General features: G+C 42.4%; 2 protein-coding genes across 6 annotated transcripts in view; both read right to left on the bottom strand.

Moving 5' to 3' along the window:
- fmnl3 (formin-like 3) overlaps positions 1 to 2,480 on the bottom strand; it is an 81,234-nt gene extending 78,754 nt beyond the window's left edge. For all 5 annotated transcript variants that reach the window (XM_083768249.1, XM_083768252.1, XM_083768251.1 and 2 more), the window contains exon 1: positions 1,940 to 2,480. In XM_083768249.1, coding sequence (XP_083624375.1) covers positions 1,940 to 2,056 — 117 coding nt within the window. In that variant the 5' untranslated portion in view covers positions 2,057 to 2,480. The remainder of the gene's footprint in view (positions 1 to 1,939) is intronic.
- Positions 2,481 to 4,502: 2,022 nt separating this feature from the next.
- esyt1a (extended synaptotagmin-like protein 1a) overlaps positions 4,503 to 14,563 on the bottom strand; it is a 37,278-nt gene continuing 27,217 nt past the window's right edge. The window contains exons 20-31 of the mRNA XM_083769110.1: positions 13,744 to 13,792; positions 13,229 to 13,318; positions 11,451 to 11,546; positions 11,131 to 11,202; positions 10,942 to 11,028; positions 10,550 to 10,696; positions 9,325 to 9,449; positions 8,525 to 8,620; positions 8,202 to 8,333; positions 7,192 to 7,297; positions 6,652 to 6,701; positions 4,503 to 6,029 (exon numbers count right to left, since the gene is read on the bottom strand). Of these exons, the coding sequence (XP_083625236.1) occupies positions 6,002 to 6,029; positions 6,652 to 6,701; positions 7,192 to 7,297; positions 8,202 to 8,333; positions 8,525 to 8,620; positions 9,325 to 9,449; positions 10,550 to 10,696; positions 10,942 to 11,028; positions 11,131 to 11,202; positions 11,451 to 11,546; positions 13,229 to 13,318; positions 13,744 to 13,792 (1,078 nt within the window). The 3' untranslated portion in view covers positions 4,503 to 6,001. The remainder of the gene's footprint in view (positions 6,030 to 6,651; positions 6,702 to 7,191; positions 7,298 to 8,201; positions 8,334 to 8,524; positions 8,621 to 9,324; positions 9,450 to 10,549; positions 10,697 to 10,941; positions 11,029 to 11,130; positions 11,203 to 11,450; positions 11,547 to 13,228; positions 13,319 to 13,743; positions 13,793 to 14,563) is intronic.

Genomic DNA, 14,563 nt, shown 5'->3' with positions numbered 1-14,563 from the left:
TACATATCTTAAGTTTAGAAAAGCAATGTCCCGCCCAACATCAAGAGAAATATGACAATAGTCATATGGGACAACTAATACTGATCTAAAAATAACTTTATTTGACCACCCACTGACTCATGCAGTGTCTCGCGCACGTGGGAGTGATGAAGAGTTGTCATCATCATAATAAGTGACACTTATGATGCGGCACAGTGTATCATCAAAATAGCTGAGACTGAGTACAGCAGTCAACAAGAGGGCAGTGAATGTCCTCTCGCTGAGCGCTTCTCTTGATGTCGTGGCTTCAGTCCATAGTTGCTGATATAGCTCTGGCAAGAAACTGATGGCTGTACTCCAGAGAGAGCTCTCCCGAAACACATGTGAGAGGATCCACACAAAGTATGCAACGATTTAGTAGAATTGTACAAAGTAGATGCCAGTGCTTTGTTGCATCTTACTGTAATTAAGGTCTTAAATGACTCCAAATTAAGGCTGGGGCGTGGCCATGGAAAATAAACAGTTGTGAGCAAACCCTGTGTTGCTGTTTGACATCAAATGCATAGCCAGGAAACTTACAGTATACAAGCCTGAAAAATAGGTTTTGTGTAGTGTTTGAGAACACCTGCTGTGATACAAGGGTGTTGGCTGCATGTCTAATTAATCACAGCATAGTAGTGAAGCAACTTGCTGAACAAGCAGCATTAACTTGTAAAGTTACAGTAGATTTGATCTTGTAGTTTGCATAAAGACCAATGGGCCACTGGGGCCAGATTATTATTTGTATTATTCTTCGAACTTTGTGGTGGTAAATCAAACCATCTAGAAATGAAAGTCGAAAGTCCATAGTTCACCATGTTTGTTATATATCAACAAAGATCTTGATTTTGTAATCTCTGGTGTTGCATTCAAAAGTGTTTTCAGGTTTTTTGGCCCACTGACAGAGTATGAAAGAATCCTCTAGTCTTGAGTCTTGACACTACCATGTCCATGTGTTGACAAATGGGAAGAGTGGGTGATACTGTGTGAGTGTGTTGAGTATGTGCTCATTATTACAAAGCGCTCACACAACAACTCTAGGCTCCAGCCAGATCTTCTCGCTGAAAATAGCCGATGTACAAGCTCACAGCGCGTCGCTGAGACCAGCGTTGTGAGCTTGCAGATCGGCTAGTTCCAACGCGGTACTCCGCCCCACGACGAAGTATCAAGCACGCTCGTCTAGCTTGAAGTGAAGATGGTGAGAGCGGAGGAGAGGGGGTGGTACTCGTTTACAATTTCTCTCTCGGGTGTGGGAGTTTTGGGGGAATTCAGAAAATGTTGTTATCATCTTTGTTTTTTTCAAAGCCGGGTAAAAAAAAAAAAGACTTGGCACACAAGTAGACGAGGGATTCCATCATGCTTGAAATGTCATTTCTTTGGAGTTGGTTGGAATAATCGTAGGCTAATAGGCTATACTGCGCTCATGACTTCAGTCAAAAGCGCACAGTTGACTTTAGGGGAGACAAAAGAACCACAAGACAGGAGGAGGAGAGGGGTGAACAGCAGGAAAGACTTGGGGGTGGGACTGACTGCCACAGGTCGGCTCATTCAAAAACAGATTCAGATTCAAAAGTCAGATTCAACATTTAAGGCAAAATTGTGTACAATCAATGAATCAATGTCGTATTTATGAACTCAATCAATGTAGGCCAAATAACGGAACCATAAACTCCCATGTCAAATCACTGACAGCAGTTCGTTTGTAATGATGTGTGGTTAGAAACTTTTACAGTTTAAACGTCATAAACCCATAATTAGCATATATTACACCGTTTTGAACGACTCAAAACAATCAATCAATCAGGATGCACAATTATGCTAAAGTAGCCTACTTTGTTGATATACCACACTGACATAACGTTAGCACACATAAACCATATAGCCAGCCATACATGACAACATTTTGAGAACTTCAACTTACCAATACGATGGCAAATTTCTCCTCCAGCTCCGTGGGGTCAGGCATTGGCACTTTCAGTGGCATTATGTGATGCTTCATCGACTCCGAATGGCCGTCCACACTTTCAATATTCCCCATTTCCCCCCCAAAAGTACAAAGGTGCTATTCCAGTTACTCGAAATAAAGTTTGTAACCTTCTTTCTGTGGTATTCCGCACACACACACACACACACACAAAAAATATCATTCAGCAAGGGCTGAATGAGACTCAGGCGAGATTAAAAGCTGACAAAGCAGCAGTTTCATATTACTGTCAGAAAATGCCATGCACACTTGGTTACGTTTACAGTGTGTATCCAACTGTAGCCACTACTTTTACCCTTAGAAACTTACTTTCTCCCAAAGTAACAAAAAAGAGAGTTGCGCTTTGTTATTCCAAAAATGCGCTCGGGTGTACCTGGCCAATCCATAATATCTGAAAAATAACAGATAACTTCCTATCCTAGTCCTGACAAACAGTTGCTTCTTTTAGCTGCTTCAGAAGTTTGCTGGCTACGTTGTGTTTCCATTCATTATTGTTGTGTGATCCAGATTGGGGTTATTCGATGCTGCTGCCTCCACTCAGGGGGCAGTCTTTCAATTGATGCCCCACCCCCTTGCCAAGGAAGAAAGCTTCCCCATTGATGCAGCTGATTGTCTATCACTCCCACTGCTCTCTCTCTCTCTCTCTCTCTCTCTCTCTCTCTCTCTCTCTCTCTCTCTCTCTCTCTCTCTCTCTCTCTCTCTCTCTCTCTCCCCCCCCCCCCCCCCCCCCCCCACATATGTTGGCGGTGAGCTCTTTATACAGCTGGATGGATTGTTAAAACTCTGCGTCAGCACTTTATCGCGACCTGGTGGCGAGCCAACGACATTTCATTGATCAAAAAGCTACTTAATATAAATGTGTCTGAGTCAGGGTCCTTGTCAGAGAGTGTCCGTTGTTGTTGTGTACCCTTCTGTGTTCTGTCTGTGTCCCCTTTGTGCCCATACATGGAGATGTCCATATGAAGTCTGGAGATGACCCCTTAGGGCTTTATGTGTTCACCCTTTATCACCAGTGTATAATCACTGTACCATTTGCAAACTGTTAATAAAGTATTCAATCAATCAAAACACATTTCTGTCTGTCCAGTATTTTGTGCATAGTGGTCAGATCTGTGGCTCTAGACAACCGGATATATGACTATAAATATGCTTATATGGGCATTAGCCATATGAGGTTTGTTTGGTTGGTTATGTCTGAATCATCGTGATATATGTCTGTGTATGGGGTTTGTTTATGGTTAATTATGTCCGCTGTCCCATCAGCCAATTTTAGTATAGGATCGATAGTGTCTCTTGCTCTGCACCAGGCAAGAATATTGTATATAAGGTGTTTTAACCCACAAAAAGAAGACGCATTAAGAACAGTGGGTGACTCAGAATGCAGAGTTTATTCAACAATGTCAGAGCAGGCACATGATGAGGTTTACAAGTTATGTCAAAGCACAGCAGTTTCTAAAATTGTTTACCTCTATTTTCCTTGTTTCCATTACCACAAGCTAATTCTTTTGAGCGTAAGCAGTGAGGTGGAGGTGGAGCGACAATAACTTATTTTTGCCACTTAATTGCATGCTTATCTCAATATAATGGCTAAGAATTCTATAGCTGCTATGTTTGAAAACGGCTCATAAACACGACTCAATGGCATTCAGCATTATGTATCCTGTTGGATTTGGCACTATAGTACGATCACGTACAAGCACAATCAGTGGTGGGAACTACTTTCACTTTACTTGAGTATTTCCAATTTCGCCTGAGTGAGGGGTATGATGTTGCGAGACCCGAAACCCTGTTGACCTCAGGATACATCACTGAGGATACGTCCCAGGTGCATCCATGCGATGTTTTTTGTTATAGTTCTTCTATTTATAGTGACTCATAGGAATGGTTAGACTATGTGACAACCAGGTATAGTCTGGTGACCACCGGAGAGACGGGTGACAGCCGGAATGTAGACGGCAACCGGGTGAGCAGTATGGGTTAGCGCCCCAGCCTGTGTCCTCCGTGAGGAGGAAGCCCAACAACCCTCGGTGAGGCCTTTAGGAGGGCCATGCAAGCAGCAAGCGGAACCGCAGTACCATGACCCTGCGGAACCATTGCCCACCACTCCTGAATGAACTGTCTGGTGCTGGGACTCTGGTGCAACGCACAGGTCCTCGCTCTGGTGAGAGCAGGAGTGGACCTGGTGAGACGTAGGAGGGGCCCGGACAGGAGACAACCCACAGAGCCTAGTCCCTCCATGTGCCAGAAGTGTACCTCCAAGCCCTGGCAGAGTAGTTCTGGAGTAGTTCCAACGGATTGTGTGCCCCTGGTTTTTCCCTAATGGGACTGATTGAGGGTAGCTACTGGGACGTAAGTCGGGACTTGATCACTCCCGGGCCCGGCTGGGTCGCCTGAGTGAGGGGTATGATGTTGCGAGACCCGAAACCCCGTTGACCTCAGGATACATCACCGAGGATACGTCCCAGGTGCATCCATGCAATGTTTTTTGTTTGTTATACTGATACTGAAAAAAATTAGAACTATTTCCACCACTGAGCACAATGAATCCTGGGACTAAGAACACTGGGTGATATGTCTCTAATGTTGACTAAGAACACTGGGTGATATGTCTCTAATGTTGACTAAGAACACTGAGTGATATGTCTCTAATGTTGTGAAAATATATCTCTTCAAAGCACAGTGATTTAGACTTATTCGCTTACAGTATCTCGCATCTTATTTTTAGTGGCACGTGTGACGGTCCTTAATACTTGAATACCTGAATTAGAAAAAACAACCATCAGATGCATCTACGTATTTAAAACATATAAAACCCCTTCATTCGGAACATAAACATTTCTTTTAAAAATTGTGCACAGTTGAGTAATACATAAGGCAAATATATATATATAAACACATATAGACAAAGGAATTTGAGGGAATTGTTTCAAGTGCATAGAAAATAAATTTAAAAGGATTCATTTTCAGTTTCATAGTCATGGTTAAACCTTGGAATATTGTCGCTGTCAGGCGGAAACCTTGTCCAAATCCGTTTCCTATTTTTTCAGGGAATGGAAAAAAAGAACCTGTGTTCCAAATGGTCCAAACAAAGTATAGTCACAAGCACTTATTAATACTTTCATTGGTTAAATATTATATAATTAAAAAAGGTTAGTCTGGTGCTGAGAGAAAAACGCTCGCACACGGTTGGACTCCAGTTTACATCAATTAATTTAACATGCACGACGCTTTCGAGCTGAAGCTCTTCATCAAACGAGTAGCCTACAGTATATAGTTATAAATATTTATAAAACCTACAGACACATCCTCCTATTTTCTGGCATGTCATTATAGGCGAAAGTCTTAAAAAAAAAAACAAGAATTGTAAAAAAAGGAAAAAGAAAAAAGAATAAAATAGCACAAATAGCAGATCTACAGTCCCACAAACGTGTCACATTGACTTGTTGATGAGATTGTAGAGTGGATATTTTCACTACATTTGCACAACAATGTCATAAAACAAAGTATCAAATAATAGGGCAAAAATGGTGTATGAATAAAATTAAATAAATTAAGATACAAGGTTCATGACCGACAGTGAGGATATCCAGGTATACATCAGCACGATCACAGCACAGGCCCTTTGTGCGAATAACATTTGAAGAACTTTAAAAGTGCTTTATCACACACATTATCTTTGTAACGTTTGCAACACGGTTGCATTATTTAATATCTATACAGCCAAAATATTCTACCGAAAACTTGGTCCTTAAATGGCGCGAGTTCTGCACGCCTACACCTAACACTGTATGAATGGTAAGCTACGTGACCTTCATGAATACTGTTGTTTTGGGGATGAGGAGCCATCATATTAATAATGTTTCTTCAGTAATGGTCCCATTGCACATAAGCTGTATAAACAAACAAACACGTGCACAAACACACACGCGCACGCACAAACACGGTACACAGAAGCAACACTTAAGGTAACGTTGTACTGAAGATCGAGCATGAATTCTTCTAGTTGATTTCTGCCACCAAATCAAACCTGAATAAAGAGAAAAACACATGAATCATAAACGGACGCCTCCATTATTCAAACCGCTGTGAAATTGAGATACTATGGGTAAAAAAAAGATTAGGCAGGTGCTGAGGAAAAGTCGGTCTCCAGGATATTACATCAATGAATTTAATATGCACCCACAAAGTGCGTATTATTTCGAGCTAAATCCGGAGTAAATATTTGGTATTGTGTAGAACACTGGTTCTCAACATGGGGCCTGGGGACACCCAGGGTTCCTTGGGGCGATCCCAGGGTTCCCAGGCAGCTATTGATTGATAGTTAGAATACAAATGGAACCTTTGTCCATTCTCTAGTCGATTGGTCCTCAGCATGGGGTCCATGAGAGGGTTTTAGGGGTCCCCGGCTAATGATTGAGAGTTAGGGAACCAAATGGACCCTAGATTCATCTGTACACTCAGAGTTATATGTACAGGGTTAGGGTTCGCATAGATGTACATCTCTGAGACCCTTTGGATAAAAGCGCTATATAAAATGCACAATTTACATCATCCTAATGCGTATTAAACTTTGCATTCCTTGACATTAAAAAGTTTGGAAATCAGTGCTATAGAAGACTGCCTGCTAGGTTATGAAGTATCTTGTTTACCATTGTGTGACACCACTCTTCAGGTCAAGCTGATCCAGATCCAGCTGTAACTGTGGAAAACAAGAGAAGAACCAGAGGTGATTCCGAGTCCTTCCATACTGTACCTCTGTAACACACAGTTTCTCAAACCCTTTCAGCTTGTTGTGACCAAAAGAGAACTTACAAAGCTAAAAAAAAGAAATACAGTAGGCCTAATTAATTAACCACTTCATCCTTATTTCAAAAATATTTGTTAAAAAATAAAGTAAAAGGGGTATCTTAAAATAACAAAGAAAGGGACCTGCACACTGAAACACCAGAAACTTGCAAAAAATGTTGCTCTTTATTAAATCAACGCTTCGGTCGTTAGACCTTGATCAGGAGGGACAATTGAGTCTTTGTGTCTTATACACATAAAGACACAATTGTGTCTGAGGTACATAAAGACACAATTGTGTCTGAGGTAGCTGCAGAGAGACAGGAAACCAGGGGCAGAGAGAGCGGAGGAACATGCAAGCACTCACTAGGAGCATAATGTTCTGTGAACTGCATCTGTTTTACCTTGCCAATAAGCTCCCTCTCCCTGCTCATGAAAGAGACACTGTTTTTCACGGACAGTTCCAGTCTTCTCTGAGAGGACTCTTCCAGAGAGAAGTCAAAGTCAAACCTGCACAATCACACAAAGAAACAAAGAAACGGATGACAAATATGTAATCAATCAAAATGTAGCGTATGTTAAATAAGGAATATCTGTTATTTCACGCTTAGAGGTTTGCAGCACCATCGTCTGTACCACTTCCATTTTCCCACGCTGTCAAAATCCCTTCATTCACGAATCTAAGTGTGAGCACTACGAGACCCAATCTGCAGCCAGGAAAATCAGCGATTGGGCTCAGTTCTATTAAATATCACTGCCTCTAAAGGTTTAGAGGCAGTCATCATTCTCTTTTGAGTCAGTGACTGAGCCAACCACCTCCATCCCCAGCTCCACCTCGTTAAGTCCTGGAGCTGAAAGGACAGGTGCTTCATCTGCACTGGCACCACCAGCGTCTAGACTCCAAGGCGGGTTCTCTCTCCTATCTATGATCTAGTATGCACTTTATAATGCTCATGAAATTAATCTTATTTTACCCCCCTTTGAAGTTGTTTATTAATCATTTCTGTGAACATAACCATGTGATCCCTTTCTTTGTATCTTAGTATCTTATCTTACTCAACCTATTGGTTTTATACCTGTATATGTTGTGTGTATCTTAGTTATGTACTCAACCTATTGGTTTTATACCTGTACATGTATGTATGTTGTTTGTATGTCTGGCCTCGTGGGGAAAGATGGTGGGTGGGTGTGGAGGATTGGGAAAGGAGTTGTGGTCGTATTCTCTTTCTGTGGAACTTGCATATGTCATACTCTTTGAATAAAATGTATTAAAAATAAATAAATAATGCTCATGAAGTCTAATCGTCCAAATCGTCACTTTATCTAATAAACGCTTTGCTTGTATCAAATTGGCGTTGATCTCTCCTTTATTGAAAACCTGACTCTTTTACGCCTGTTAAACTTCCTGCCGCACCTCTCGTTGAATTCGGGGTTTAGGTCTCTCTTCTTGGTGGCGGTTTTCCTCTTTGTGGCGCCCTTCTTGTCAGGAAGGAGCGTGAAGGTAACGTAAGGATCGGCACTCTCCTTGGAACACGCTGCGAGGGCCCTGCGGATTCACAGAGAGCACACACAGTACGGTACACAGCTTAGGGTGGTGCCACCAACTTCCTGAGGACAAGCAAAACAATGCACAGATTCTATAAGGAACACAACACAGTAGGTCTTTGTTGCTGCAGGAAAACAGCAGCGAGCTGAACAGTGGTTGGTATTGAGACAGTGTGTTGCATGCATAAAGACCTGCAGGAATAGACGGTGATGTAAAGCCTGCTCTCCTCTATGGAGTAGCCAATGGACAGCTTCACCTGGCCAGCTCCAACGTTCTCAGCAGCACCTCTGGAAAGACAAGCATGGACAATGGGGTTAGTGGGGTTAGTTCATTCATTCACATTAGCAGCAATCTGAGAATCCCATCGTCAAATATTCGGGTCTTGAGAGACTACATTAGCAGTGGTTCTCAGCCTTTTCTAGATCAGGGCCCCTGTTTGGTCTACTCTACACTGGACCTTGGTATGGCTGGAAATGGGTGTTTTTATTTATTTCATGTTCTATTTATCTATTTATTTGTGTTTTTTGTTAACATATGTTTTCAGTGAGATACTATACCTAATACCTAGTAAAATCATGTTAAAATCATATGAATCACGATTGCTAGCTACTGTACAGTAGAGACAAACAATAAGCAGGACAATGGACGCATTGACGCAAGTGTGTGTGTGTGTGTGTGTGTGTGTGTGTGTGTGTGTGTGTGTGTGTGTGTGTGTGTGTGTGTGTGTGTGTGTGTGTGTGTGCGTGCGTGCGTGCGTGCGTGCGTGCGTGCATGCGTGCACAGAAATAGCAGGACGATGATGTACAGTAACACTTCATGTGATGAGATGGGATGTGCTATGTGAGATGTGTGCGTGCCTCAGAAATTAAATCCGAACAATGATTTGTTATTTCTATATTAAAATGTTCATATTCCCCATATACGAGGAATATTCAAAAAATCTAACATTATTTGACAAGCCATAGTGTGCGTGCGTGCGCTAGAGACTCACACAGCGAGGCTTCCCCTGTGTCTGAGGTCTAGATGGGATGGATCCCATTTGGGAATGACCACCTCCTCCACGTTGACATCAGACTCGTCCCCTTTACGACCCACTGCCAGCTGAGTGTCCAAGACCTGCAAGTCACACGCTAGTTAGTCTCTGGATATTAAGCATCTGTGTGGTTTTAGATTGAAGTTATATAATCTTCATAAGTTCTTCAGATGTAGAACAGTGTGGTGAGGTTGCCTGCATCACGATACAGTGGCCACGATACAATCTACCGTATATATCTATATAAGATACTATGTATACGTTAATTCCAAATAATTACCATGTATTTATTACAAGAGCTCTTCTGTATTATTCTGTAGCAAAGGCAAAGCCTTTAAGTATTGCACAAATACAATAAAACACTTTCAGGCCCACAGAGATCTTTATAAATTATATTGTGTTTTTTTATATTGTGTATTTTTATTGTGTTTATATTGATACTGTATATTGCCATTTCGATAAATTTAACCCACCACTTCAGTGGCTTAGAACAGTGGTTTTCAGAAATAGCAGATGTACAGTACAAGCTGCACAGCGCTGTAAGCTTGTACATCGGCTATTTCTGAACATTTAAAATAAATCTGTGTTAACAGAAATCAACACTTCCGCAAAAACAGCAGATCTACAAGCCTCAAATGCAGAGAGACAGTGTCCTAGTGCCTCAGTAAACTAGGAGGATCACAAACCTAGCATCAATTTAAAAAATATAGTGTCAAAATAATAATGTATACATTGAAACTGTATATCAGGAAACAATGAACCTAGGATCTGTCAAATCTTTAACATCACGGTTGGATGGTATGAAGCAGCAACACAGCACGTCCCAGTCGGGACACAGAAACCCCTTTTGAACCCGGGTTGAACTGGTTGGGTTCTTTTTTCCTGCCTAATATTGAACCAGTTCAGAGTGTTTCCACTGAAAATGAATTGGTTCAGAACCCTAAAAGTTGGTCCAGAACTGTAACAAAAATATTGGCCGCCAGTTCCGTGAAAGCACCTAGGTACCACGAATCTAGAACGGAACCAGTTCTAGAACCAAAGGTTTTGGTGGAAAAGGGGCCTGAGAGAAGAACAGTGGCTAGTCAGTCAGTACCTTGAGCGTGGCCCTCAGTAAGACCTGGCTCTAGTCAGTCAGTACCTTGAGCGTGGCCCTCAGTAAGACCTGGCTCTAGTCAGTCAGTACCTTGAGCGTGGCCCTCAGTAAGACCTGGCTCTCTGGCAGAGCTCCGTCCAGACTGAGCCAACGGTCCAGAACCAAGCCCTGCTCGGTCAGCACCTCTCTGAGAGGGAGTGTCACAGAGCCCAGGGCCTGACCCCAGCTGTGGGAAAGCTGCACGCACGCACGCACGCACGCACGCACGCACGCACGCACACACGCACGCACACACACACATACACACACACACACACACACAATGAATTGAGTTAAATTGAAAAGTTAAATAGGCCCAAATAATACAAATTCAACAACACACACACACACATGCAGACACACCCACAATGAATTGAGTTAAATTGAAGAGTAGAATAGGCCCAAATAATAATACAAATTCAACAGGTGACCTTGTCTCTCACCTTGACCGTAAGGACGTCTTCTCTGGGGTCACGAACCAGGAACTGAAAGGCTTCGTCCCACCGAGGGGACGTGGACCTGTCACACACCTTGGAGAAAACCACAAATGGTAATAATGTCGGCCATTATAACGAAACACAGTTTTTTGGCTTACAGAATTTCAACTAGGGGTTAATGATGATTGAATATACCTTGGTTTTGTAGGAAGTGCTTTTGAGGATAATCTCTGCCCCAACTTTCGGCTCCTTTCCACTCTTCTTCAACTGAGAACGTATTAAAAAAGAATAATGTTCACCACCCACCAGAGAGATCAGCAGCATGAGTTGAGACTCAAGAGACATGACATCACCAGTGATTTCATATAAGAATGAAGGAATATACACCTACAATTGTATTCTATGGTGCTCTAAGTCAAACAACACAACAGTGAGCGTATACGCTCAGGGGCATGATGGAAATCCCCGTCACCATAAACAAACAGTACCCGTGGGAAGCATAACTATGAGCTCACCGGCAGGCCGTGGGCACGCTCCACATACACAAACAGCACAGCTGCCGAGGCCACCACCTTGTTCTGGTACGACTGCTGGGAGTGGTACTGTAAAACCTGGAGAGAAAGAAAGGCAACACCATCTCATCAGCCTGGACTAGACCAAAGATTCGCAAAGGAGACTGAATCGTAGGGCTGTCACCACCATTACAGTTGACGATTATTTGTCACACAAATAATTTGCGATTAACGATTTAATTTGTTTGCGTTGAACATTGGAACGTTACAGTTTGTATTTCCGTTTGCCTTTTAGGCTTGGTAATCACAAATCACTCAGGGCAGATATATAAAATAACTTAGCATACAAGGAAATCACAATTAATATTAAAGACACATTTAATAATTTTGAATACGTTTTTCTTTCCCAAAACTTTACAAAATAGCCAAAATAGCTATTTCTGCTATTTTTGAAAAATACTTCAACATGGAATCGATTGACCATTATTCAACAATTATGTAATAATTGTGACAGGCCTACGGAATTGTTATAATTTGATATTCACATTAAGCGCCTTTTATAAAGTCAAAAGCACTGCCTAAAGCATGTTTTCTGCCGAAAATGAGAAAGGGACAAAAAAGAAAGGGGGGGGGGGAGTACAGAATATTGACAACAGCGTTTTAAACCAGTAGGTGTAGACGTGAAATGAATGAAGACTCGGCAACTGCATGGCATATTTCTCGCCCGTCAAAAATGTATGAATCTTTTATAGAGAAGCTGTCAGGTTGAACACCAACTTGTCTGTGTCTGTCCTCGCCAGCTGTCACCTCTCTGCTCCCGGCAGGCATTGATGCTGCCTATCACGACACAGAGCAGTGCAGCTGACGCTGCTGATTGACGATATAGCGGAGTGGTTCCCAAAGTGGGGTTCCAGGGGGTCCCCAGCTAAATGATAGTTTGGAACCAAATGGACCCTTATGGGTCTGTAACTCAGAGTGTACAAAGGGAACCAAATGGACTCTTATGGGTCTGTAACTCAGAGACTGTACAAATGGAACCAAATGGACCCTTATGGGTCTGTAACTCAGAGAGTGTACAAATGGACCCTAACGGGTCCATTTGCTTCCATACACTCTCAGAGTTAAATTAACATTGATTTTACAATATAAATTGAGGGTCTCAGAGATAGAAATGCCATTAAATGGGGGTCTGTAGCCTAACGCATGTCAAGCTGGGGGTCCTTGAAATGAAAACGGTTTTAAAGTGACTGCTAGAGCCGTACAAATGGGGGTCCGCAGGCTAATAGATGTCAATTTGGGGGTCCTTTACATGAAAGTGTTTGTGAACCACTGATATAGCGGATATTATGTATTAGGTAATAATAGGTTTAATATAGGATACTGTTTTTGTTAGGCAGAAGATGAGGAGGGATACAGACAGAAAAAGCGTTACTGTAACTTTTTGGTCATTACATTTTTTATTTCCCTTAGGGTTTAATGTAAGAAGGTGGATCCATGTTCTTTTGAAGGTGCCTAGTGTGAACCAAGCTCGATAACTGCCAATCTACAAGCTGCGTGTAGAGCACTATGGTTTGTCGTACAACAAACCATACATTTCACATTGTGGAGCAGCAGTTTTAATTACCGTATAGCTCTAGAGCAAAAGAGAGGGAAGGAAAACGAAGCGAAAAAGAGGTAAGGAGGAAGAAAAGGAGAGAGAGAGAGAGAGACATTAAGGATGAAAGTAAGTAATCAAGTAAGTCAGTAAGTGATTAAATAAGTACGCTTGAGGAATAACTAACCTGCTCCAGCCTGGGTAAGTCTGTGATTTTGGGCAGCCATTCCATTACCAGATGCACTCGGCCTGACTTCACGTCGCTCAGAGTATACCACTGTATCAACACACATAGTGCAGGGCCATGATGTAAAACTGTATGTTGTGTGTGTGTGTGTGTGTGTGTGTGTGTGTGTGTGTGTGTGTGTGTGTGTGTGTGTGTGTGTGTGTGTGTGCGTGTGTGTGCGTACACTTGTGAGAGCCAATGTCCCCACAAATATGGTAGACTTTGAGAAATAGACACTTGTGGGGACAATTTCCCCAGTCCTCACAAGATACACTGTTGTTTTATGGTTAAAACAGATTTGGGAAGTTAGCCTGCTTTCAACTAAAGTCAGGCATTAGGGTTAGGAGAAAAGGTACAAATATATAATTGCCGCCCTAAAATGTTTATGTCCTCACAACTAGTAATAACAATCTGTTTCTAGGCTACATACAACAGATTGAGAAAGTCTTATCATATAACAGAAATGTGTCACACACCGTATCCAGGAACTGCGCGCTGATGATGTCTCGTAGGTTCAACTTGAACCTGAGAAAACAAGGCCAGGTCAATCCTTAAGGTAGCTCTCCACCAAATAGACTACTACTTAATACTTATCACTACATGAAGTCAGGGGATCAGTCGGTTGGAAGGTGTGAAAGAAAGTTACTGAATGCACCTGAGAGTCGACACCGACAGGCAGCTACAGTACTATATAGTGGCTTGATGTATTTTTGATGTCTTTTTCAACAACAAGTCCGCTGCTATCCGACGGTCGGAAGCCGACCGCGCGACACTTCCCTACAACATGCGACCCGACGCGACAGTGTACGCACCGCCCATTCAATGACAGATTTAACAGTGTACCCACCGCTCATTCAACAGCAGATTTAACAGTGTGCCCACCGCTCATTCAACAGCAGATTTAACAGTGTGTCCACCGCTCATTCAACAGCAGATTTAACAGTGTACCCACCGCCCATTCAACAGCAGATTTAACAGTGTACCCACTGCCCATTCAACAACCGATTTAACAGTGTACCCACTGCCCATTCAACAACAGATTTAACAGTGTACCCACCGCCCATTCAACAGCAGATTGAACAGTGTTCCCACCGCTCATTCAACAGCAGATTTAACAGTGTACCCACTGCCCATTCAACAGAAGATTTAACAGTGTACCCACCGCCCATTCAACAACAGATTTAACAGTGTACCCACCGCCCATTCAACAACAGATTTAACAGTGTACCCACCGCCCATTCAACAACAGATTTAACAGTGTACCCACCGCTCATTCAACAGCAGATTTAACAGTGT

This window comes from Protomyctophum parallelum, assembly GCF_964188405.1.
Source record: "Protomyctophum parallelum genome assembly, chromosome: 7".
In the NCBI taxonomy this organism is placed as follows: domain Eukaryota; kingdom Metazoa; phylum Chordata; class Actinopteri; order Myctophiformes; family Myctophidae; genus Protomyctophum; species Protomyctophum parallelum.
This window is presented reverse-complemented; position numbering and strand designations above follow the sequence as displayed.